Raw genomic sequence first — 26,569 nt, 5'->3', positions numbered from 1 at the left:
ACCGACGGCCCTCCTTACCCAGCCCACGGTGAGGAGATTTTCTCCTCGTAAGATCGCACCGTGTGCCCAGGAAGGCTCCCACTCGGCTGCTGAACTTTCTGGCGCCCCTTCTTTCTGCACATCGCTGCAGGTTTTGCATCGACAGCCACGCTTACACCCCAAGGCAGACCCCTAGGGCTGCCTCGCCGACAGAAGTTGAGGCAGATGAAACAAAAAGCCGCAACCCCTCGGCCCCGTCCCGCACCAGCCCTAGCGGAGGCACTACGTCCGCGCACAAGTGCCCGCAGCCGCCTTCTCCTTCGCCCCGCCGGCAGCTGCCCGCCCCGCTGTGGGAGCGGCACTACTCCCGGGGCAGCGGCCGGAGCTCCCGTCTGCTTTCCCCGCCTCCTTTATCGCTGCCTCCGAGCCGTCCCTCAGTCTGTCTCTCGCCTCGCAGGTATCCGGAGCGGGCGGGGCTGGCGCTGCTCGGAGCCATGAAGCGCTCTCTGTGGCGGCTGTGCCAGTCGCGGGAGAAGGCGGCCGCGTCCAGCGCCTACCAGGGCGTCGTCTGCGAGGCAGATGCCGCTTCCGTCGCCTCGCAGGATGTCTTCAAGGTGCGTGGGGACGGCGGTCCCTTGGGGAGGGAGAAAAGCTGGCACCCAGGGCTGGGCTGTGTGTGCGGGACTCGGGCGAGATGGGCTGGCGGTGCTGGAGGGCTGTGAGGTGGTCAAGTGGGGCTCTGGGGCAGCTGTAAGGGGGCTGCTGATGGTTATATTCCTAACAAACATTCCTCCAAGCGATCCTTTTCGTGGTCCTGTTGAGGGCTGCGCTCTCCCCTTGCTCATCTGAAGAGCTGTGCTGTGTTGACTGGAGGTTGATGTGGCATAAGTACATTGTCTGTCTTGTAAAAGTGTCCCAAAAAGAAAGTTGAGATGAACTCGTATAAAGGGAAAGGGAAACATCACAGCCTTGAAGCATGAAATTGCTTCTGGGCAGGATGCGGTCAGTGCCCTCTTCCATAGAGAACAGAACCAGAAGTGATGTACTCCTGTGCTGTGAGGGAGAGCTAGGCTGAGCATCTTTTAATAGTAGGAATAATTAAGTCAGTGAAGAGGTTGGTTATGATGCAAATGATAACCCATTCATAAAAATCTCCAAAGTTCCCTAAACATGTATGCCAAAGAGCATAGAAGGGTTTCGTGACCTCAAGAGATCGTTTCCAACTGTATTTTGTGTGCTGGCTGTTGTCTGGGGCAGCTGGACCACTGCATGAGGTGGGATGGTGCTGCTCTGAGGGTCGTCTGTCCCTCTGGAGCTGGTCATGAGGAGCAGAAAGAGCCGCTGTTGGGTAAAAGCCTTGCTCTGCTTTTTTTGTTTGATTGTTTTTTTAACTACATGGCAAATCTACCTTTCTTCTTCCTTTCTTATTTTGTTCACGAAGCTCTGCAGTCTTATTTTTGGTATTAGAAATTCTCGATGCGCAGTATTTCAGCCCTATTTTGTCCTACATTCGCAAGAAGTCCCAACTTAAAAAGCCATGAAATGTGATCTAAGTTAGGGGAAAGATTTAAAATTCATTACAACTAAAATTGCATTATAAAATAAGGAGGATTATAAGATTGTTTCCTGGTTGCCTGTATAAATGACTCTATAAAAAAGTTTTCTTAAATAGATTTTTAGAGTGTATAATGTGTAGATATTTGTGTATGCAATTGACCTCTGATTTTTATGACTGTTGAGTCATTCTAAACAATTCTTTCATATTGGTATCACCTGCTTTCTATTAGCTTTTTCTAATTGCACTTTTGAAGCAAACGCTACCCCTGCATTTGGCCCCAATCTCCTATATCTTTAAATGCATTTGTAGCATCATTTGCATGACTAACCTTAATGAGGTCAATGGGACTATTAAGTTGAAGGAAGTTAAACATGTGCTTAAGTGTTTGAATGAGCAGTCCTATGAGGTGTATTCAATCAAAGGCAGCAAAAAATTGTTCAGTTGTTGTGGCTTGAGGGATCTTGTAGAAAAAGTTTTACTTTGTTTCTGTGGGTTTTTTTTTTTGTTGTTGTTGTTGTTGTTGTTTTTTTCTTGTTTGTTTGGTTTTTTCAGTTCAGGAGGCAACAGTCATTCTTTATTTTCCTGGTTTGTTTGCTCACTCTTTTTGAGGAAGGTTGCATTATTTTGGTACACATTTTTTTTCTTTATTCTCCCATTTCTTAAAATTCCTTTTTAGTCTTTTTAATATCTTGTAATATTTTACTATCACTTTTCCTTATATACAAGTATAGTTTTTGAAACAATCTTAACTTTCTTGAGTGAGAATCAGTACGTTTTGCATAGCGGGCTTTGGGTGCAAAGTAGCACAAGTGTTGGGTAATGCTGCTAGATAGCTGATCTGTCAGAGGGTTTTTGTTGTAATCCAGTGTGAAGACACTGGATTGTTTCAGTCTGAAGAGCATCCCAATGGATGCTTTTAGGGTCGTGCTGTAAACTGAAGATTTTGTTGATTGCTCTGACATAGAAAAAAACATAGAAACCCAAGGGCTAAGCTTGAAAACCCAGCACATAAAGTCAGTCTTCACAGAAATGTCCTGAAGAGATTATTATTTTTAACTCTCTCTTAAATTCACTCATTTGGCCACAGCTGCAGAGAGGTGTAGGAGAAAGTGATGACTTTTTTGTTGTTGTTAGTTTTCCTGTGGTAGAAGGATCATTTTCACTGCAGAAGATGAAATAAGGTATTCTAAATTACTTACATTTTCATTTTTTGTTCTGTTTCTCATCTGGTGTGATTTGCTATCAGTTAAGTCAATCTGAATTTTTCAGATTACTTGATCTGATCAGGATTTGTGTATTTCTTTATGAAAATAATAGAGAAAATTTGCATCCAAAATAGGTGATTTCGGATGGAAGTGCCTGTAGGCTGCGAAGCTTCATTAAGAAGAACCGTTCCGGTCTCACCAAAGTGGATGAATTAAATGCAACCCCACTGCATCATGCTGCTGAAGGAGGCCAAATAGAATTAATGCAGTTGATTATAGAAGATTCTTCCTCTGAAGGTAATGCACATCTTACAAATTATTTTATTCAGCACAATTTAAAAATTCAAAGTGTTTGCTATCCAGCTAAATCTGACTTGGTATGTGTTATGTTTCTACATTCAGAAAGAGTTCAAGCTATCATATTTCACGGTATATTGGATATGATTTGGGTCACCCTTATTGTCTTGTTAGTATTTGATCTCTATTGCTGTGATTTGATGCATCTTACTTTGTTTGGGACTCAGATTTACAGTCTTCGGATATAGAAAAACTGTAATGCACCTACAATAAGCCTGAGTATCTTGTCTTTCTTTTTATATCTAAAACACTGGAAGCTTCAAAGTAATTTTGTTTCTCATTCTTGTTGTTGAAGTTGTTAATACTTCCAAGTCAATTTAACACATAGTTGAATATTTTCTGATTGAATGGAAGTCATTTAGACCTGTTTTAGTGGAATTCTTGTATCTTTTAATAAAACAGTCATCTTAGAGTGCAGTTACATTGGTTAAACAGCAGACACGTGGATGTTACTAGCCCTGAGGAAGCGCAGATGCAGAAGTAAGGCTAAGTGCAGAGGTACCCTGAAGGAGGTGCTAGTTTGTTTCGTTGTTATAATTTCATTCTTGTTTACTTAACAGTGGGGAAAGAAAACCATTTAATGAGCTAGGTCATCTGAAGAAATGTGGGGAAGAAGTGAGAAGTGGAATATCACAGGCCTTCAACAGTGGAAAAAAAAAACACTTTCTGTGAAATGAAGTTCTTCAACTCAGTCATTAGTTAGCATTATGAAACTGCCTAGAACTTCCAGTGCTAGGCTGAGGGCTACTGAGCAAACCAAATGGTACAGAAAAGTTTTTTATTTTTCTCTAAATGATGACCAATATGATTGTAGATTATTTGGTCTGAAAAAATGTTCTTCTTTTCAGTATATAATTTTTTGCCATGGAGTATTTTTTTGTAGTTTGTTTCCAAATGAAATCTATCTATATATAAAGACCAGTTTTGTAATTGACATGAACTGTTTTACATCTCAGTAGATACTCGAATCATCTCCTAAATTTGCAGGCAGTTTTTTATTATCTCATATTTTAATTATTTGTACTCACTTGTTCTGTGCAGCCTCTGAAGCAGTGGCTGCAACATCATAGAAAATAGGAAAAAGGCAAGGGAAGAAGTAAACCAAGAACTCTGGGTGTAAAAAAGATGGCATATAATACTGGGCAAGAAATAGATAGGTGTTTCCTTCTTCCTATCCTTCAGCTATTATGATTACAGAAGATCTAAAAAAAAAATGCACTGCTGTTCCCTAATGTTATTAAGCTTTCTCTGTGCTATTGGAGTACACTAATATTTTTAATAGACCATTTTCTCTCACCGATACACTATTTTCAGCACAGTGTTTAATTTAACCTATCACAGTATGTGAAATGTTATATTTCTCTTTTCTTTAAAGAAGTCTCCTAGCACTGATCTAAACCTTTGCTGAGAATACTTTATTTCCACAGCATGATTGTAGCATTTGATGATTTTGCTATCTTTTGTTTTGTTTTCTCTCCTTTGATCTAGTGTTAAATGTGATGGATGCTTCTGGAAATACCCCACTGCACTGGGCTACAAGGAAAAACCAGGTTGAAAGTGTTAGTTTACTTCTCAGTAGAGGAGCCAACCCAAACATTCTCAACTCCAATATGATGGCACCTTTGCATATGGCTATACAGTCTCTGCATAATGAAATTGTCAAGGTAAGTTTAAAGTCCACATAAATATGCAGACTTGATAAGCAGCTCAGCAGCACCTGTGTGTAGAACACTAAGACCTTGTTTATATATGCTGTATCCTGGACCTAGTTCCTCGTATGCTTTGTTAGGCAAACATATGTAACATACAGTGCTTGTAAAAAGGTTTGGGTGTTCTCAGGACAGTGAATAAAAAAAAAATTACAGTGAATTAAAAAAAAAAAAAAAATTCATAATACTGATATTTGTGTCACTGTAGCAGTTTCACAGAGAAGTCTTAAATTTTTCTGAACACAAGAACTTTTTCGAAAAAGGTTCTTTCAAACTTTTTTTGGTCATTTTACTATCTATAGTGAGAATGGTTTCATTCCATATGTGGTATTTGGCTAAGAGCTTAGAATTTGTAAAGTTACTGAATTTACTAGATGAATACAGCTGTAAAACACACATAAAACTTTTAAGGCACTCTGGAGTTATTTGCAACATTTATCTTGGCTAGTCAGCTGTCTACCATAAACAATTTTGTTTTCAACAGCATTTTTCACCTGCATATTTTCACATCCATTCTCACTTTTGATTTCCTCTGCTTTTGCATTTTTAGCTGTTTCCATGCAAAAAGAACAAGTCACAAGTAAACAACTCAAGTAATGGAATAGGCCTTTGTTGTTGGGTTTTGCTAATAGTTGATTTCATGTTTTCTTAAATGTCTAGATTTTGGTCCAGCATAGCAGTACAGATGTTAATTTGGAAGGTGAAGCAGGAAACACACCTATAATGGTAGCATGTCATAAGGACAATCCTGAAGCACTAATACTCCTGGTACGTATAATTATCACAGCTTTAGATGTGATTCAGTTTGTCTTGATACAGCGTTGCTCTAATCCGTTGTTCTTTGTATGATGGAGGGAAGGGTGATCATGGACTCAACACTCAGGTTATTTTGCATGCATATGTGTGCTTCTTTAATGGGATAGCCTCATGTCATTCTTATCCATTCAGTAAAGGCACTATCAGCTGGTAAGAAAATTGGAATTCAGAATTTAAAAAGAACTTTTTTTTTTTTTTTTTTTTTTCTTCTGAGATGCCAAGTGTTTTATCTATCCCCGTGTCATTATTTTTTACAGTTTTCACTTATGTGCTTTTGGAGCATGAATAAAACTGTTCATGAAATACTTGAGAGCTCTTTGAAAGACGATGGGAGTAATTCTTAAGTATGTTCTGCAATCCCTAAGCTGTATATGCTTTGGAAAATATGAGATGTCATATTTTGCAGTTTAGAAAACTAGAAAAAATGTTAGGCCCACTTAACTTCCTTTACTTGTTTATATGTGAAACGTATAAACGTGTGAGACATATGTGGAAAAAGTATTACCTGTTTTGTGGGGGGGGAAAAAAAAGATGATGTTTATGATTCAAGTCGTAATCGGTAAGGCTACAAATGAACTTTAGTCTTTTTAGACCATACATAAGCGTAACTGAGTGTAAAACAGGAAAAAGATATCTGGAAGATAATAAAAAAGAAAACTAAACAAAAAGAAGCACATCCATGCTTACATGCATGGAGGTAAGATATAACATATGCCTATATATTAACTTCATAATGCGAATGAGGTGCAAAAAAGGAGACAGCTACTGCAAATGCTGCATCTGCAGCAATGTGTTCGTTATTGAGAATTTTCTTTATGTCATTAAACTGTATGTAGGTATTAATTTTCAGATTGAAAATGGAGGAAAAATATGTAAACCAAACAAAACGGGGTGCATGCCTATCCATGCTGCTGCATTTTCAGGAGCAAAAACATGTATGGAAATCCTTTTAAAAAAAGGTAAATACTTTTGTTCGACAGTGGCCAGTATGATTCATTATTTAGACTAATTTTCTGCTTTACATTTCAAAGAACTGTGAACAAGAACTGAAAATATGATTGAACTTAAAGCAACTTAATGCTGTTATTCCCATGGGCAGTACATGCTAGTAACTTTTGTAGAACTGTGGCTGTGTTCCTAAACGTGTGACCATCTGTTGTTTAATGAAAGGTTTGAAGGGGTACGTGTTCTGAGTGGGAGAATGTCTCACACTTAATTGTTAAGTTGCTTGTCATTAAATAAATAAATAAATAAATAATAAAAAAATCATTGCTTCTGTTATTCCATCCTTGCTGTGAAAATTAAAATTTATTTTCATCTCTCAGGTGAAGAATTGGGTCACTCTGCTAAAACTCACATTAATTTTACCAATAATGGGAAGTGCAGTCCACTTCATTTGGCAGTTCAAAGTGGAGACTTGGAAATGATAAAAATGTGCATTGAATTTGGAGCCCAAATTGATCTAAAACAGGTAAACTTTGCAATAGAGTGGGATATATTTTTGATAGAAGTTAGATGTCTCTGAAACTCAGAATAGTATGATTTAAAGAATAAGATAATCATAGCCTGTTGTATTTTCCAATGTAATGCCTAGGGAGCAGCAAATGAGAAAAGGTCTCTAGTTCAAGGCAGATAAAATGGCTAGTTTCTTTACATAAGTTACATAGAATAATGGGAAAACTTTACGTGAATTCAAAATGCACTTGAACAAGTCCGCAGAAGAAAAGATCTGCTCGTAACTACTGAATGCATTCTCTCATCCTACATTCTGTCTGACTCAGGAAGTCCTTGAGTCATAAATAGGTGGAATCTGGGAGAGCACTCTTGAAAACTGTCACAGTGGTACAGCCGTCTTCACAAATTCTGTACCTTCTGTCATCCCTTGCCAGATACTGAGTCTCTGGTTTGACCCATTCTCATCATTTTTGTTTATTCTCAGCCTTGCCCTGGCCTTTATGGTTTTGTACTTGCATTCTTAGACAAATCTGTAGTACTGCTGTTGTACTGTGATGCTGTTGGTGTAAAGACCTGCTCCAAGCTTCATGAGAGCAGAAGTACCACAGTATAACATTTATGTATTTGTTTCTTTGAACACACAACTTTTGAGTGTTACAGTTCATGCTGACCGTTTTGCAATAGGTGAGAACCATTTTAAGAATATTGGAGTTGTGAAAAAGCCCATTCCAATGTTGTGGCTGAAATTTCCAGTTCTCAAAAGAGCAAAGGCAAGATCTTCAGGCATGTATCAAAGCTAGTTTGTCCTATTTAACTGAAAGAAATCATGTTTTGGCAAATCTCGTTCCAACCATTTACTTAACGTTTAATAATTTTTATGGCGGTTCAGATTATAATAGTTTAATAGCTTACTAGCCCCAGTCATTTTTAATGAACCCTGCAGAAAATTGCATTTATGAAACTCTTCCAAAGAAGATAAGGAAGTCAAGACCATAAAGAACAATGCATTTTCTTTATTACACATTACAGAGTCGGTTTTGTTTGCTTATTCATTTGTACTGGTCAGCCTGTTGTTTTTCTGTGGTTTTCCTTTGCTTCATCTCTTCCATTTAAGGATGCTGTGCTTGTTTCTTGATTAATCAGGTACAAAACATTGTTGAGGTTCAGGGTCACGTATCCCAGAAGCTTGGTGTAGGATAGTAACAAGCTTTGTAGTAATCCTTTAAACAATCTCTTTACTTTTTTTTTTTTTTTTTTTTTTTTTTTCTTTTGGTCTTAAGTATCTTTAGAGTTTTGCTATTTTAGTTAAAGACTGAAGTTTTATCATGTATCTCCTAAATTCCTATGCATGAATCCTGGGCTAGATTGCTAGCATATTTAGTTGGTTGTAGACTAAGCTGACTTGGGATGTTACTTTATTTTCCTATTTACAGAATGAAAAATGCACTGCACTTCATTTTGCTGCCACTCAAGGAGCAACTGAAATTGTAAAGTTAATGATGTCATCCTATGCTGGTGATGAATCCATTATTGATGCTGTAGATGGGAATAAGGAAACACTGCTTCACAGGTAGGAGGCTGCTCTACTAGACTTCAGAGGCACAGTATTTTTGGTTAGTCTTCTACAGCATCCAATGACAATTTATAAAGTATACTTGGATACACCCTTCCACGTGTATTCTTCCACGTGTAAACTTCTCCACGGGATGGGAGATAATTATTGTACACTATGAAACTGTCTGCAATTTGATCAGAATGTTGAAGATTCTGGTTCTGATAGAAAAATTAAAACAACAAGTCTGGTTACCGTGGAATCATGCCCAAGAATGGCCACTAACAGTTTGTACTGAAAATTCACTCCAGTAAAGAATAAGAAAGTGATAAATGTATGGATTTGTTAACTGCTTCCAAAGTTGTGTAACAAATGTCCTCACTTAGTGAGGCTTGTGTTCTCCAGGAAGTAAGAGAAAAAGAATATAAACTGTTTAAAAAGAAAAAAAACAAAAACAAAAACTAAACTTACGTTTTTTGGGAGAAAGAAAACAATATTTTATACCTGTTCAGGTACAAGTAGATAAACTTCTCTATGACTGCAAAGTTAGAGTTGGTGTTCCTGTATAGAATAAACCTCTAGACATCTAGTCTTCCTCAGTTCATTTGCAGTCAGAGCGTGAAATCATGGAGAAATATCCTCAGTTGCCTTCAGCAAGAAACTTCTTTAGATGTGCTGGCTACCAGCTGTATGGAAGATACTATTTTTCTCCATTTACAAATTGATGTAGTTGCACTCTGTTTAAGTAAATCATCATAACTTTACAATGTTTTTCTACAAGGAGTTTATTGACATTAAGGACGAGAAATTTGGAAGCAGTAGAATCATAGAATTACAAAATAGATAATAGAAGCATATCTACTTATTTGGAATATTGAAAAAGCTTTTCAAATATGTCTTTTAATAATCAATTGTAACTATAGTATGTTCTGTGTTACTACTTCCCTTAATACTAAAGGAACTGTTATCCTTGAGTTATACTACAGCATTGGAACTATCCTCTCTTACTCATTAAGTAGAAATACTTAATAGAGATTTGACTTTAGAATGTGTGAATTAACTGTGCTGCATTTCCTCCTTTAATCTTTCTTTTAAAAAAACGACAACACATAATTGAGTATCTTGTTGAAGAATAAAGCCTGAGATTGTTTTCATGCATACAATTAGCTTAAACTTTTTTTTTTTGTAAATTAATAAATGTCACCACCATTTCCGTCAGGTGGTATATTACAATTTTTCTTAATTCTCAAGTAGGCTTGTCTGCTACAATCAGAATGGAGTTTTAGCTGAGTCTTTACTACTTTAACTCTTGTTCTCATATTCTTAAACTATCAGTGAAATGGATACAATGCTCAAGTTCTGGATGAAATGATTCAAGTCTGAAGTTTATGGAATTCTTTAGTGAATGTGTGTGGTGCAGACAAAAATCTGACATACAAAATGTCTGGTTGGATTAAAAATCAGTGTATTGATTGAACTGAACTTAGTTTAAAAATGAAACTGATAAAAATAGAGATAACTTATTAAAATGAATTGTGCAGCAACAGGTATTTCTCTGTCTCTTTAATATATATATATTATTTATATATATAAAATGCTATCAAATAGAGAAAAATTCTACCCTTTGGTTTGAAAATTTGTTGTCTAATATTACTGTAACTTTGCAATTTTTTCTTCACAGGACGGCCTTGTTTGATCATTATGAACTGGCAGACTACTTGATTTCAATGGTAAATATTTAATTAAGTGATATGTTTATACGGATTATTGGAATGTATTACTATAGGTCTGCATAGAGAAATTCATAAAGGAGAATGTTTTCTCAGGCATACTTAATTTATTTGTATCCATATTTCATAATACGTAAGTGACAGCTACAGTACAGCAATGTTAAGGCTCCATAATAGCATCTGAAAGTTACAGAAGATGAAAGGTTGCATTTTTATTTCCATTTTACTCACTCAGAAAATTTTCGTAAACATTTCTTAGCAGATATGACAGACTGGTTCAGGCACCCTCACTTTCGTGGTTTTAAATATGAAATAAATCTGAATTTGTAGTGAATTTAATCTGCTTTCTCAAGAAATCCTTTGTCTAATGTACATATATATAATTGTTCTGGGATCACAAAACCATATAATGAAGTTTATGGATGATCCAGAAATATGTCTTACTCTGTGTAGTCTGGTTATATTTCTGCACTAAGTAACTATGGGGGAGAAAAAGAAAAGAATTGGGATGCTTCTGGCCGTGTTCCAAGTGTCCATTAACACCAATTAAACTAAGGCTCATGTAACCACTATAGGCATTGCTGTTTTTGTTGAGGAAACTTTCAGAAGTCAGCAGACTTTTCCATTTTAAGTCAGCTAATACTTTTTTTTTTTTCTTAATTTCTTGAGAATTACATTAAAAACAATTCTATGCAGAGTTTTGCACTTTCCAGGATTCTCTTGCAGGGATTTGGCTTAGTCAAAAATAGATGTGGTGCTTATTTTTATTCCAGATGTGAAATGGTGAGATTTGACTGCTTAAGCTTGGCTGACAAAACAACCTGTCTACAGAAGTTATTACTTGACAGCTTGCGCCTGTATTTCTTGTGTGTGTTGGTTTGTGTGACTAAGTATGAAAAGGGAATGTCTTTCCCACATAAGAACACATATTTTTTTCTTGAGAACAAAGTTAAATGCTTTGAGTGTCACTTTGACTATTTTGGCCTCTTTTCTTATAGTCCGTGATGAGGGTTTTGAGGCTTTAAGGCTGTTTTCATTTGCCCTGTATGAGAATGGATCAAAATATATGAGTCAGTGTTAATGTGGTGCAGCACATGCAACTTGTGCTTCCTGGGCTCCTGGCAAGATAACTAGGTACCTCTTATGCTGTATATGTATGAGGGGAAAAAAAGAAAAGATAGTGATTTTTACTGCTCGGAAAGGATAGCAAAATGCAGTTCAGAATGGCTTTTGGCTTTGGCACAGAACACAGTGTATTGATTGACTTCATGATATTTCTGGTACTTTTTATATTTTAAAATAAAAATCATTGTAAACATATACAGTGTTATGTGTAGCTCCTCTGGATAAAAAACCTAAGAAGAAGAAAATTGTCCAGGCATGCATTGTATGCTCTTTTCATACATCTTTTCTTTTAAATTACACCAATTCTATTTTGTAAGTTGTAGGCCAGTGTGCTGCACAAAAATCAGAGAATCCAACTGTATTTCTTGTGCAGACTTTCACTATTTTGCATTGGGCTTCAGCAAAGCATGGCAATAAGTAAATAGCTTTGTTTCACTGAGGTTGTTTGAGATAACTGAAGGCTAACTGAAGCCTTAAAGAAAGGAAACCTATGTTAGTATCCCTAACAGCTGAATATTACAAAACTTTATGGCTTTCAGAAAAAAAAAAAAAAAGTGTATAGATTGATTTGCAATGTAAGCATTTTAATCATGGTGGCTTCATTAGTACCGTCAAAATGGTCATTTTCACACTTAACAACTAGTGTCTGGTTTGTGCATGCATATGTCATGGTTATAGTAGGAAGCTATTTACACAATTACAAAAAAAGAACCAAAACATGACAATTGGAAAGTTCTCATCATTTATATCATTGAATGTTTTGCCTGCATCTGGGCTGCTGGGTGCTGGATGACCGAGTGATGAGGTGCTTCCTGAGATTACTTCCTTTAAGGGGTTTTTCTTTGTAAACTACTGAAAACACCCTTAGTCAAAGTAATTAAGCAAAATAAGCAGTACTGTTAAAAATGTTGTACTTTAAGTTCTCTTCTTCCCTTTTCTTTTGTCTTACTTTACTCCAATAAAACCCCTGAATATTAAATTGATAATAAATGCTGATACTTAGAATTCTTTTGTAATACTTATATGTACTTTCATTTATATTTAACTAGTAAGTGTTAATTTATACATGCAAAATTAAAAGGAATTCAGAAACTAAATTTACGAATTGTTGATTCAGCTGTATTGTAAACATTGTAAACGTATGTGTCAACATGGGAGTTACTCCCTACTGTGTTACATAGTATGAATTCTGCTGAGGGAAGGTGTTAGGTGCAGGGACTGTGTTAATAAGATTATGTTATTAGCTGGAATTTGGTGCCACTGTATTCACTGAAATCAATGAGTCACTTGCATAAACAGATCTCTGTTTGTTCCTTTGATAAATAAGAATGTTTTTCAGTTTGTCTGACCTTGTAGTAAGGTGACTTGCAAAAAGGGTTTGAGGGTAACCATGTGTTACCCTCAAACATTTCATCAGCATACATTGAAAGCTTCCTGTTCACTGTTGGTTGGTTAAGCATTGTGCATTTATTACATGCTTCTTACTACTATATTACAGGTTTTATTATCCTAGAAAGTAAATATTGATCATGATTATTATTAATTCTCTTTCAAATTAGGAATGGACCCAAAGATTATTTCAGTTAATATTAAAACTCCAATTGATTTTTTTTCAATGGGTAGAATCTGAAATAGAAATTTTTTTTGGTGTACTCAGTTCACCTCATTCAATTTGACTTGCAACTCAATATCTAGTATCTACCACATCATAAAATATATATCTCATTATTTCATTTACTTGCATCATCACGCTCCCTTGTTGACAGGATTTTTAAGATAGATTCTTTTATGCTCATAATATTTTATTGATGTGACCATAGTGATACTGTGACCATAGTGACCGCAATATCCTGCCATTATGAGCTTCATGTAACAGTAGAAGAAAACCACAAAAACTGGGCTTTACTGCATTATCTCACTCCAGTCCTTCCATAGGAAAAAGATCAGATTTTACTGTGTCCAGTTCTGGGCTCCCCAGTTCAAGAAAAACAGGGATCTGCTAGAAGGAGTGCAGCAGAGAGTCACAAAGATGATGAAGGGTCTGAAGCATCTCCCTTAAGAGGAAAAGCTGAGTAACTTGGATCTGTTCAGTCTGTGTAAAAGAAGACTGAGAGCAGATCTGATAAATGTTTATAAATATCTGAAGGGAGGTGGAAAGCAAATGGATGAGTTCAGGCTCTTCTCAGTGGTGCATAGCAGTAGGACAAAGAGTAATGGCCTGAAAGTTGAACACAGGAAGTTCCACACTAGCGTGCAGAACTTCTTCACAGTAAGGTTGACAGAGCACTGGAACAAATTGTGAGGTTGTGAGAGGTTGTGGAGTCTTATTCTGTGGAAATATTCAAGACTCATCTGTACACCTATCTGTGAGACCTATTGTAGGGTACCTGCTTTAGCAGGGGGTTGAACTCAAGGATCTCTTGAGATTCTTTCCAACCCCTGCAATTCCGTCTTTCTGTGAAATCAAAAATCTTAATTTCAGGGAACAGAAATGTGTCTGCTGCTGATACAGATGATTAGGGTTCAAAATTAACTGGGTTTATATAATTTATGGTAAATAATAAAAAATAAAGATATACCAAGCTATACGGATCAAAGTCTACGTGTCAAGATGCATTGTTTCTTGAAGAGAATTCATGTACAGTGGTTCAGAAGGGTTGTGTTCCGGTAATTGCTCAATACATAGTAAGATGTCATTCCAAAAGGCTGTAATTTTTGTATTTTCCCAGAGCTTTAACCCCAGTGTTAACCCCAGTGTTTTCAAGTTCAAGTCATATGTTTTTGAGTATTCAAATGCATGAACAAATATTCTTATAAAAGATCATGAGTTGTAAGTGCAGTATACCTAGAAGCAGGCTGCTCTTATTTTGGCATCTAAATATATGTAGGCAGACAGAGTACTAGGCTGTGGCTGTTACTTTGAAAACACTGTTTTCATATAAAGATATAACATGTTTTTTGAATTTACTAATCTGGAGTTACTAGGAATGACTAATACTGTGATGATGTACAGGGCTGCACCATTTTTTAATTGTATTTATTCAATATTCACGATAATCTTGAAATTCTTTTTTACAGGGAGCAAATATTGATAGTGTTGACACAGAAGGTCGATCTCCACTTCTGTTGGCCACTTCTTGTGCATCATGGAAAATTGTGAATTTACTGCTCTCAAAAGGTACAAGAGAATGTGCACTTCTGATATACATCTTTTGAACAGGGTTTGTATGTGTCAAAAATCTACATCCAGAGTTTCTCTCAATTTTAATTCAGTACTTCAGCATACAGTCCAGGAGTAACTGCATTTAACAACTGGCTGGAGATAAAGGAGGAATTAGGGAAGTGATTTCACCCTTTTTCATATAGAGCAAGCAGGTTGTAGAAAAGCATTCAGGCTATTTTTCATGTCTCTCAAAGTAAAAGTAGCACTGGCAGTCCATCATAGAATCATAGAATTGCTCAGGTTGGAAAAGACCTTCAAGATCATGAAGTCCAACCTCAACCTAACCATATCCTTTCATTACTTAGCAGTTCACAAAGCAGAACTGTGGAACAAGTGCATGACTTACATGGGATCATGTTTCATACCAGAAATCAGTCTTTAAGTGTTAAAGCCCATATTTCAATTATTACTGTAATTTTAAATAATCACAATCAGATTTAAATTTTATCAGTTGCTATGCCTTTTGTGCAGGCTATTTACTGTTAGTGTATTTCCTCTTGTAAACAGTAACATAATTGATTTTGTTAATAAATCTTGTAATAAAGGTTTTAAGATTATAACAAGGTTAAAGTTTTTAATAAGGTTTTGTTTTGTTTTGTTTTATGTTTTCAAAACTGGCAAAAAATCCCATTTCCTGACACTTGCATTATATAATGTTTTTGTGGCTTACTCAAATAGTTTTGCCAGATGAAGTTATTGTGACTTTGGAAATAGTAAATCATCGTTGAGACTGTTTAATTACAGTGGGAGTTGACTGTAAGCTCAACGCTAGAAGTAATCATCATTAAAATGCCTCCTGATCTGCAGATTCTCAGTGTATCTGAATTTAAGTGCCCCACATAAATCTTACTGCTGCAATGAAATACAACATGCTTATGTACAATGGCATGTAAACATGAGTAGTTGGGTTGTGCTGAGATTTTTTTTTTTTTTTTTTTTTTTGCAAGTGAAGTGATATCTTAAGATGTTAACTTGAAATAATGTTCGTTATTTTATAGATTTATTTTCAACATTTGTTCCTTTGTCTTAAGCATCATCAGTTAGTGCCAGGAGCCAGCAGTTTTGAAGTTGCTGGTATTTATTTCCATATTTATCTAGGAGCAAATGTATCATTAAAAGATCATCTTGGTCGGAATTTCTTGCACTTGACGGTATTACAGCCTGGAGGATTACAACATCTGAATGAGAAATTTCTGCAGGTACAGTAAGCATTGATTTATGTCTTTCAGTAACTTCACTAAGAAATGTAAAGAAGAAAACAGCTGCTTTTTTGTTTTCAAATGTTAGCTTCTGGTGTTTGTTAAGTTGCCAAGTGTCACAGAAAATAGTATGAGCAGGTACGTATCTCTCATGGAAAATATTTCAAAGCCAATAATACAGTTTTCTTATTGCCAGGCAGAGGAATAACATAATCCCATAAATTATTTTGCTGTTGGGGGATTGAATAGCTCAAGAGGTAGGCAATGAAATACAGAACTTTTCATTTCTGCTTTCCCAGTTTGCATGCAGTGAAACTAGGGGGCATACTCATATTCAGTCAAGTTCTAGGACTTAAACTGCTTACAGAACATTCTTCAGGAGTTTTCTGTGGACCGCTGGACTGTAGTGAAGTCTTGGATTTAATTCTAAAGAGAATTTCAATTATAAATTTGGCTATGTTGAAGTGAACTTGTATTGCTAGAACCCAAGCTTGCTTGAAAGAGTTACATTTGTTAACCTTCAGAGCTACAATCTTTTGTATGTGAATCATGACTAGCAGATCTTATGACTTCTGTGGGACTTTGTAAACAACTCTGGTAGTGGAAGTAAATACAACTTCCCTTTCCAGCAGATGTAGAGAATCAGCCTTAAAATAGTGATAACTTTGGTTTGTCTACATTGAATTGTTGAATTGAATTTTGGATCATAATAATAAATCAAAGAGCGGAGCAGACTGAGAGGAGATTCTTAGTTGCGTTAAGAGGGAATATGTACAGGATAGTGTTAGGGTATGGAATAAAACAGGGAAATAAGAGAGAAATCGGAATGAAAAATTATATTGTGGAACAGTGAACTGATGATTCCAGACAGCCAGAAGTTTTGCTGCTGAATACAGACTGTGTATAGACTACCTTTGCTTCGGTACAAGCTGCCTGCTGACAGCAATGGTCATTCTGATCGAATGGCAGCAAATAAAAATCTCCTGTATGATGTTTTTTCTGGGCCCAGTAAGGCACAGGTTGACAAGTTGCTGTGCTTTCTGAAGACTGATTCTGCTTAAAGATGATCGCCCACTAATCAACAGATATTAAATGTTAATTGTTACTACATTTATCTTTTCTATATTTGTTTCTTGATTTTAGATACTGCTTTAAAAATATTAATGCTATTGTTAGAAACTGTTAGAAGCTGTGGAACATCAGTGATATGAGGGTGTGCTTTTGTGTTTTTTTTTTCTGGGGGTGACAGATGGAGCATATTAAAAATCTCGTGGTGGATGAAGATAACGAAGGATGCACTCCACTGCATTATGCATGCAGACAAGGTGTGGCCCTCTCTGTAAATAATTTACTCAGCCTCAATGTTTCCATTTATTCGAAGAGCAGAGACAAGAAGTCACCATTACACTTTGCTGCCAGGTTAGTATTAGGCAATGGAATCAGCGCCATTTACCATCAGTATTTCTTTGGCATTAACTTCTATGTTTGTCTTTCAAAGCTATGGCCGCATCAATACATGCCAACGACTTATAAGGGATATGAAAGACACAAGGCTTTTAAATGAAGGTGATAAGAAGGGAATGACTCCCCTTCATTTGGCAGCCCAGAATGGTCATGAGAAGGTCGTTCAGTTTCTTCTGAAAAGAGGGGCCCTTTTTCTCTGGTATGTGTTCAGGCTTCCATTCGTTAAGGTAAAAAAGAACTATTACCTTATATATTTTTGTCCATTGGCTAGGAAACTAATACAATATAAATGAAAATACATATATATAAATAAATACTTTATGCATATGATAATAATATTTACAGATATAAATACGCATATGTAAAAATACACTTAAATACAATAGTTGTAAAACTAAGGTGCTTGTACCTCCCCCTATCTTACACTTAGAATCACAGCCAGCTGTTAGCCAGAGGTTTGAGTGCTGATAAAACAGGTTTCTCTAAATCCAGCTGAGGGGAGAATGTTGGAATTTTTAATGGAAAAAAAATTGTTTTGGAAATAATCGTGTCAGCTTCACTGTTGTTTCCTTCATGTTCACTTAAGGGTTTGTGTAAGAATTTTCAGAACTGGTGGTTCACAGGCAATTTACCTTGCACTCGAGGTACGATTTCAGGTCAGAGATCCTCAGGTCATTGGCAGCTCTCCGTCCTGATAGGATTTCCAGTTTCCATGCCCAAATCTGTAAAGCCAGGATCAAAAGATACCAGAAGTTTGAAGTCCTGTTACCAGGATACATTCTAGAGTTGTAACTGTCATGTCCTCTTCTTCCAAATCCATGATAATTTGCACTGCAGCTGCACCTTGGAACTAGGGCTGTATATGTTCTGAAAAGATCGTATGGCAAGCAGGCCTGTCATACTGTCAGTATTTATGACTGTGGAGATTCTACTAACTGAACTGCTGCATACCTGGAGGCATTCAAGGCCAGGCTGGATGTGGCTCTGGGCAGCCTGTTCTAGTGCCTATTGACCCTGCACATAGCAGGGGGGATTGAAACTAGATGATCATTATGGTCCTTTTCAACCCAAGCCATTCTATGATTATATGACTTTATGATTTCCAGTGTCCTTAACTGAACTAGTCCACCTAGCTAGAATAGAAAAGCTAGTAGAGACGATGATTGTGCCTCTAGTGCAGGAAAGAGGCGGAGCTGTTGGAGGAAGTCCAGAGGAGAGCCACAAAGATGATCAGGGGACTGGAGCACCTCCCCTATGAAGATAGGCTGAGGGATCTGGGCTTGTTCAGCCTGGAAAAAATAAAAACCTGCGGGTTGACCTCAGGCAGTCTTCCAGTACATAAAGGGAGCCTACAAACAGGAGGGGAATCAACTCTTTGAAAGGGTTGATAACTGCAGGACAAGGGAAAATGGTTTGAAGTTGAGGGAGGGAAGATTTAGGTTGGATGTCAGGGGGAAGTTCTTTACAGAGAGAAGAGTGATGAGGTGCTGGAACAGGCTGCCCAGAGAGATTGTGGATGCCCCGTCCCTGAACGTGTGCAAGGCCAGACTGGATGGGGCTTTGAACAGCCTGGTCTGGTATTAAATGCGGAGGTTGGTGGCTCTGCCTGTGGCAGGGAGGTTGGAGCTTCATGATCCTTGAGGTCCCTTCCAACCCTGGCCATTCTGTGATTGCAAGTGTTTGTGTATACAACTTTGTATGTATATATATATAGGCTTAATTTAGAATTAAAACTGACATATTTTGTTGAGATGGGCTGGTAAGTTCTGAGTGGTAAAAGGCTAAATGTATTATTTTATACTAAGCTGAGTTAATACTAATTGGAATAGGTTTGTGTGCTTGCAATGTTATGTATATTCACTGTCTTTAAAAGCAAGGTTGCATGGTATGGCCATGATATATGTCATGTCTGTTGCTGTGGTTGAATCATTTTCTAAGAAAAATAAAAAATAAAATAAAGGGCACAATGCATGCATGTATATAAAAAGACCTGCATACTTTTATTGACTTGAACATTTTACAGCATGTTGATGCATTCATAGTCACAGAAGGCAGGCAAAAATGAACAGTTGCTGTGAGTCAAAAGACAAGGCAATTAAATTTATTTGAAAAGAATGAAGGACTTTTGCATTTATAATGACTATTTTTATATCTTCTATATGTAAGTGACTATAAAGGCTGGACAGCCCTGCATCATGCTGCCTTCGGAGGATACACTCGCACAATGCAGATAATATTGGATACTAATGTGAAGTGTACTGACAGAGTGGATGAGGAAGGGGTATGTGTTCACATAATTTAATTTGTTTGTCATTTCCTCAAGCATATGTTGGAGGTATACAATTGGTAGATTTTATTACATACACTATTACACATATTCTATTTAAAGTCCGTATATATTTCATCACTGTTTATCATTTAGAGTAGCTTATTATTAATGAAGCTATTATCTAGTTCTTATTTGTGAGAAACAATGAAAAGAAAGGTATAAATAGACTAACAGAATAGATAAAATACCAAATACGTTGGATTTGTCCCTCTTGCTCCCTTTACAGTGCAGCAGTACTTTCATTATATAGTAAAAGCATTGGTAATTCAATTTAAAGAACTTATACAGATTAAAAGAAATCAAACATCAAATCAAACTCATTAACATACTGCTTGAAATTTACCTATACTGCACACTAATATTGAACAGATGCCATCATGTTTATTTATCTGTTCCTCACTGTTTGTTAGCTACAAAAATTAAAGGTATCACTGTATTGGCCTTTCCTACATGCAGCTGGATTTCCTTTTTTAGTGTACTGCTGTTGTGACTATAAACCTAGAATAAAGAACTTGTCTGTGTCAGAATCTCTATGACTATGTTGTTGTTTAGTTTTCTCATTAAAGGTATTCAGGACTGTAACAGAATATTATGTGGCTTTTCAGCATGGGAAAGGACAGCAATATGTACATTTTTAAAAAATGTGCCTTCCTGTTGCATTGCTGTCCCACTTTTCTTCACAGAACACAGCTTTGCACCTAGCTGCAAAAGAAGGGCATGCAAAAGCAGTAAGGTTACTTCTTGACTATGGTGCAAAAATTCTGTTGAACAAAGCAGTAGCTTCTTTTTTCCACGAAGCAATACACAACAGAAGGAAAGATGTAGTGTCAGCTGTCATTTTGCATAAAAGGTAAGACACAGAGAAAATACTTTTTCAATTTATTTTTCCTTTTTTATTGTTTTTGATTTTGTCTTAAGTGAGATTAAGTATTGAAGACCTGCTGTTTAATGAGTTCCTATTTTGAAATTTCAGGTATTGCCTTATACTCTAGTGAGAGTCACTAAATCTTGTTATATTAAGTTACTTGGGGTGTTCTTTACATATTAGATTGAGTATTCAGATTCTGGGGAAGGAAAGCAACCAAATAAAAAAGCATAAGTAGGCCCCATATGAATTAAGTAATCCTTCCCTTGTTTTCCCTCTTCATACGTGTATAATTTAGCCCTTTCATGTAATGTTCTATACCTGCAGATTTTTTAATCAAAAGCTTAATAAGCTTAATACCATTCAAGAGAATTAGTTCAAAGTTGTTGCTTCAAATGTGTTACAAATATTTAAAAATGTGGCAGTTCAACTACAGTTTAGAATATTTTATATTACAATATAATCAAGCTCTATTTCAAGACCAAAACATTTCACTGTTGACTGATGAAGACATCTTTTGGTAAGTGCTGAGGGAACACTGCCAGTATTTTGTAGTACTGACCAGTATTCATCTCATCTTGCAATCCAAGATTCCAGCTTTATTTTGAAGTTCCCTATGGAGTACAAAGAAAGACACCTATTCTTGAGAAGGTCTTAGCATAGTTGACATGTTTGTTTAATTGATAACAGAATTAAATATGAATTGTTCTCAAAGAAGTATCTACAGTGTTACTCAGTTATAGCTGATTTTCTACTTGGTGGTGTGTAAACTTATTACGTACTGTGATTTGCAAGATAATATCTAAATTTATTTGGGATTATTTGAGTTTTATTTTACTGTTGCCCAAGGAAGCTGTGGATGCTCCATCCTGGAGGCATTCAAGGCCAGGCTGGATGTGGCTGTGGGCAGCCTGGTCTGGTGGTTGGCGACCCTGCACATAGCAGGGGGGTTGAAACTAGATGATCATTGTGGTCCATTTCAACCCAGGCCATTCTATGATGATTCTAATTTTAAAAAGAAGCGACTAATCCCTCTTCAAAAATTTCAACTTATTTTTGCAGATGGGAAGAAGCTGTTCTGACATTCTCTCACTATTCTAGTGCCAATAAATGTCCTTTACTGGAAATGATTGAGTATCTTCCTGATTCATTTAAAGTAAGTTTACTGCTCACTTAAAAGACAGAGCTGCATGAAAAAACTCAAATTTAGTTACATTGTATCAATCACCATTGTTTTTCTAATACTCTCCTAAATAACATGGATTATTATAATAATTAAAAAAAAAATTGTAAGTTAATTCAGCTGTGCTGTAGTGATAGTTTCAGGCCTTTCTGGTCTCTTGAATTTCTTTAGAAATAGATAAAGATCTTGGCTTCCCGAGCAAAATGAAGTGATGAAAGTAGCCTAGCTGTGTATTATGTATAGCATATATATTTAAAAGGATTATGAAAATGATGGAAGTTAGAGGAGAATTGGTTTCAAAGGTATTTGAGGTAATTTCACCTTCTGAGTTAATTCTTAAATCAAGCTAGAGAAAAGTTTTTATTTTTTTAAATTAAAATTGCTTGTTAGGTATATATTCAAGAATGTTTTTCATTTTATACCTTTAAACTAACATACAGCCTTGTGAACTGAACAATTTTGTTACTTAACTCCTACATGTAAATTCTGGAATTTTGTGTATGTGTAATATAAACCATAAAACCTGCCTGAATCATCTCTTCTGTTAAAGTACTGCTGTGTTTGAATGCCTTTTTCTTCATGCACAAACTTTGTGTTCTTATTGATGAATGTTATCTGTATCACTTTTGTTCACATTTCTGTTCATCTTCAAAGCTTGTTTTGGACAACTGCATAATTGAGTCTTCAGAGGAAAAGACAAGTCGAGATTTCTATGTAAGTAGATGAAGAAATGTATAAAGTCAGTAGATTTTATGATCTGAAGTCAAATATGTCACAATGTCCCTGGCAATGTATTAGCAACAGAACGTTATCTGGATAAGCATTAAGTTAGGGAACCATCAACCTGACTTTTAACTACTAGTACTAGATTTAAATTTAATACCTGTTCAGTATTTTCTGTAGCTGCACAAGCATCCTGGTATAAATTGAAATTGCTTTAACTTAAGTCATGAGGAATTCAATAGTTACTCTTCAGTAACTGAGCATTTAAAATATATTCACAAAAAAAAAAAAAAAAAACACAACACCAAACATCTCAGTTCTTGGAAGACCTTAAAGTCACTTCATCAGCTTCTAGCAGTCTTCAAACATTTGTCTGTGTTCTTCTCTGCGAAGCCAGTAATTTAATTCTCTTTACTATTTGACACTGAAAGAAATACTTGAAAGTGTGTACACTTGAAAGCTTGGGAAGAAAGCAGTACGTATATTTTAATGTTTGTAAACATGGTGTGACACGTTACTGACGTGGCATGTCTGTAGATAAATATCAAATGTTACCAGAAAAGACAAGTGACTGATCTTTGGGCTGCAAATGGCTTTGAAGTCTAGTTTTTGTAATCTTCATGCTTACACATTTTAGCAAGTATAACAACAAACCTGAGCAATCTGTCAACTTTAATCTTGTTACGTTGTTTGTTGCAATCAGAGAGTTGCAGATGGTCTGTGGTTATGACAAAGTAATAGTGATAGATAATAGTGCATATAAAATACATGCTTGTCCTAAGAAGTACAATTGTTATAAATAATTCAGAGTTCAGTGTGGGTTTTTTTTTTTTGTAAATTCTTCTCCAAAATCATAAATAGAAGATTCTGAGGAAGCATGAATGTGTTACAGTTGCATTATCTTTAAAGCCATAACGGAAATCACCTAATGAATTCCTACACTGGATTGTGTGTACATCATTAGCAGAAAACTTGCAAATTTTCTGTTACTACACGTTTTATTTATATTGTATTATCAATGCCATATAACTTCTGAGTACAAGCTTTTCTTTGAAGTCAACATTAAAGCAAATTCTAGTTACATTAATGATATTTTTAGTATTTTAAGAAGATAGGTGTATTTTTTTCTATTGCAATATAACATATTTAAACAATTACGTTACAACCACATTCTGTTTCAATGTCATGATCACAGGCAGACTGACCAACAGTTAGTAAACATCAGTTTTACAAACACTATGATATGATACACTGCTTTTTTTCTCCCGGGATAAGCTTTTTAAAATTCAGCATACTATCTAATTTTTATTGTTCAGATTGAATACAACTTCAGATATCTTCAGTGTCCCCTGACACTTAACAAGAAATTAAAGGAAGGTGAAGATATTTTCTATGAACCGCTTGCCATTTTAAATGTAAGTATTTTATTTTACTCTGATGTAATTCCATGCTGCCTTGTTTGTGATAAAATCAAGGGCTTGTTACATTTTATCATAACATCTCTTCTCCAAAGACTCTACCTGTGTGCGTTTATGAAGCATGGGTTAAAGTTCCTATGGTCCTATGTAATGCATAGCAGTTCTTTCAGGACTACTTTATTTCAGTAACTATGAATGTTTCAAGACAACGTGTTGAAGCAGGCAGGTAGTATGTGAAAGAAAACCATGTTCCGGTCCTTGTAATGACCATGAGCTGGAAGAAAAGGCATTGGAAAAGCTGACAGAGTTGACTATTTCCATGTATAGATTGTGGAAAAATTTCTGTTCCTAAAACAAACTTTGCTGTTTTAAAACATTGCTAGTTTATTTTCACTTCTTTTTTTTTCTCTTTTTTTCTTTTTTCTTTTTTTTTTTTCTTTTTTTTTTCCTTCCCAGCATCATTACAGAGAGATCTTGCTGATTTGTTTGGTTTTTTGGGCTTACTGTTGGCAATTAGATTTGGTGTACTTTTTAATAGTAAAGAAATTACTTTCTAGTTAAATGTAGCTAGAAAATCATGGTCATTTCACATCTGTAGCTAGCAAAGTGTTTACTCCTAAAAACTTAGGTAATTAATCAGTCTTCCAGATTTGTCTGCCTCTCTAGCATGAGAGCTGCAGAAGAGAAAGTGGAGGACTCAGTAGGCGGAGAAGACAGAATCATAGCTTTGAATGTACAAAAGACCTTTGCAGTATCTTACACAGACACTGTAGTTTCCATTACACTAGTGATCAAGTTAAGAAGGTTAGCTTGTTTAGTAAGCATGTTACTAAGATAGAAGAGACAGATTTGATCCTTGGTACTTTTTTGTTTTGTAGGCCATGGTACGGCACAATCGCATGGAGCTACTTAGTCATCCCGTGTGCAAAGAATATTTGCTAATGAAGTGGTACGTGTATTTTAATGTATACAAAAAGCAATATTACACATCAGGATGAAGATTATTGTATCTTAGAGTTGTTTAGTAGAACATGCATATTACTGTGGCATTAATGACACCAATGTCTTTTGTATACAACACTCATAAATGTACACAGAATATGCTAATGTTTATATAAAATGTAACTTAGAATTTAGTAATGATTCTTTGGTATGTATGGAAGAAGCAGCCACTGCCTTTCCTTCCACATATTTTCTAAAAAAATATTTAATAGTATAAAGCTAAAAAAATGATGCTTTAGAATGTCTGCCACAGTTCACACAAAGCTTAGTGAACACTGGTCACAAAAAAATGTTTGGAATAATACTTACCATGAAAACATTTTGCCTATTAAATTTAAATGCATGCTCTTCTAAATTTATCAAATGTTGTAACATGGAGTATTTTTTACTTTCAAGGATGGCTTATGGTTTTCGAGCGCATCTAATGAATTTAGGCATTTATTCTCTTGGTTTGATACCATTGACTCTTCTGGTCACCCACATACAGCCAGGAAGATCTTTGAATGGGACAGAAATCTATGAAGCTAGACCATTAGAATATGAGGTACTGAGTTTTCTTATTCTTCACAATAGAGTGGTTGTGGAAGGAAGTTACGATTATTTTGAACTGTTAATTATTTATCAACTCTAAATAGAATTGAAGTGTTTATTTTTATACATTCAGCAGTGATGTCTGATGATAAATTTTAATTATGATTTCTTGTTTTCAGTGTATTTTCTAAAAACTTAACTGGTAAAAGACTATTTCAGTTTCTTCCATGAATTGAGTGTTCCTTTAACACTGAAGAAAAAGGAATAACGTATGTCTAACAATAGAGAGCTAACGGTGAATTTATCAACTTTTCATATATTTTTATTTTTCAGACAAAATAAACTGATGTTGCTTTTTTAAAATTTTGGCATAGAAATAGTTGTCAACTGTTAAGTCTTTTTGCCCATTCAAATACAGCTTAATTTGCCAGTATTTTGTATTACATTGGGGGAGGCCTCCTTATGTCCTTCTAGTACTAAAAGGGAGCTTATAAACAGGAGGGAAACTACTTTTTACAAGACAATAATAACAATAGGACAAGGGGAAATGGTTATAAATGTTAAAAGGGGAGATTTAGATTAGGAATTTGGAGGAAATCTTTACTCAGAGGACGATGAGGCACTGGAACAGTCTGCCCAGAGAAGCTGTGGAAGCCCCATCCTTGGAGGTGTTTAAGGCAAGGTTGGATAGGGCTCTGGACAGCCTGGTCTAGTTTGTAGCAGCTCTGCCTACAGCAAGTCGGGGAAGGTTGGAACTAGATGATCTTTAAGGTGCCTTTCAACCTAGGCCATTCTATGGCTCTTAATTCAGGTTAAAGATATACGCCGTAATGTGCCAGGTATATATTGCAGAAAACTCTCGTGAGGGAGTTGGCTTTACAATTTATTTATTAAAGTCAAAATTCTCTGTTGTTTTCTGTGCCAATATAAAGCATCTCGCTATAAAGTTCTTTGCCTATGCTGATTGTAAATAAAGACGTCAAAGGGAGCAGCCACGCAAGGGTGTCACCAATTTGTGCACATTCTAAAGACTTCAGTTGTCATTCCTTATGCTGCAGTGTGATCGTTAAGTTATGGACTGCAGAATTTATGTTCATGTAGAGGCAAAACATACTGAAAATGTTGCCTGCATGCGGCAATTCCATT

General features: G+C 36.0%; 1 protein-coding gene across 2 annotated transcripts in view; it reads left to right on the top strand.

Moving 5' to 3' along the window:
• The first annotated feature begins 408 nt into the window (after positions 1–408).
• TRPA1 (transient receptor potential cation channel subfamily A member 1) overlaps positions 409–26,569 on the top strand; it is a 33,889-nt gene continuing 7,728 nt past the window's right edge. For both annotated transcript variants that reach the window (XR_008211475.1, XM_052704893.1), the window contains exons 1-19: positions 409–593; positions 2,877–3,039; positions 4,588–4,763; positions 5,469–5,576; positions 6,475–6,583; positions 6,950–7,095; positions 8,513–8,649; positions 10,313–10,361; positions 14,565–14,664; positions 15,808–15,908; positions 17,158–17,327; positions 17,407–17,571; positions 19,539–19,653; positions 20,385–20,551; positions 21,629–21,722; positions 22,404–22,463; positions 23,789–23,887; positions 24,769–24,839; positions 25,289–25,436. Coding sequence is in view for 1 of the 2 variants with exons in the window: in XM_052704893.1 (XP_052560853.1) it covers positions 474–593; positions 2,877–3,039; positions 4,588–4,763; positions 5,469–5,576; positions 6,475–6,583; positions 6,950–7,095; positions 8,513–8,649; positions 10,313–10,361; positions 14,565–14,664; positions 15,808–15,908; positions 17,158–17,327; positions 17,407–17,571; positions 19,539–19,653; positions 20,385–20,551; positions 21,629–21,722; positions 22,404–22,463; positions 23,789–23,887; positions 24,769–24,839; positions 25,289–25,436 (2,298 nt within the window). In the remaining variant the exon portion in view is untranslated. The remainder of the gene's footprint in view (positions 594–2,876; positions 3,040–4,587; positions 4,764–5,468; positions 5,577–6,474; positions 6,584–6,949; positions 7,096–8,512; positions 8,650–10,312; positions 10,362–14,564; positions 14,665–15,807; positions 15,909–17,157; positions 17,328–17,406; positions 17,572–19,538; positions 19,654–20,384; positions 20,552–21,628; positions 21,723–22,403; positions 22,464–23,788; positions 23,888–24,768; positions 24,840–25,288; positions 25,437–26,569) is intronic.

The sequence above is a fragment of the Tympanuchus pallidicinctus genome, unplaced genomic scaffold, assembly GCF_026119805.1.
Source record: "Tympanuchus pallidicinctus isolate F22 unplaced genomic scaffold, pur_lepc_1.0 scaffold5, whole genome shotgun sequence".
Lineage (NCBI taxonomy): Eukaryota > Metazoa > Chordata > Aves > Galliformes > Phasianidae > Tympanuchus > Tympanuchus pallidicinctus.
The sequence above is the reverse complement of the archived record's forward strand: the minus strand, read 5'-3'. Positions and strand labels throughout refer to the sequence as shown.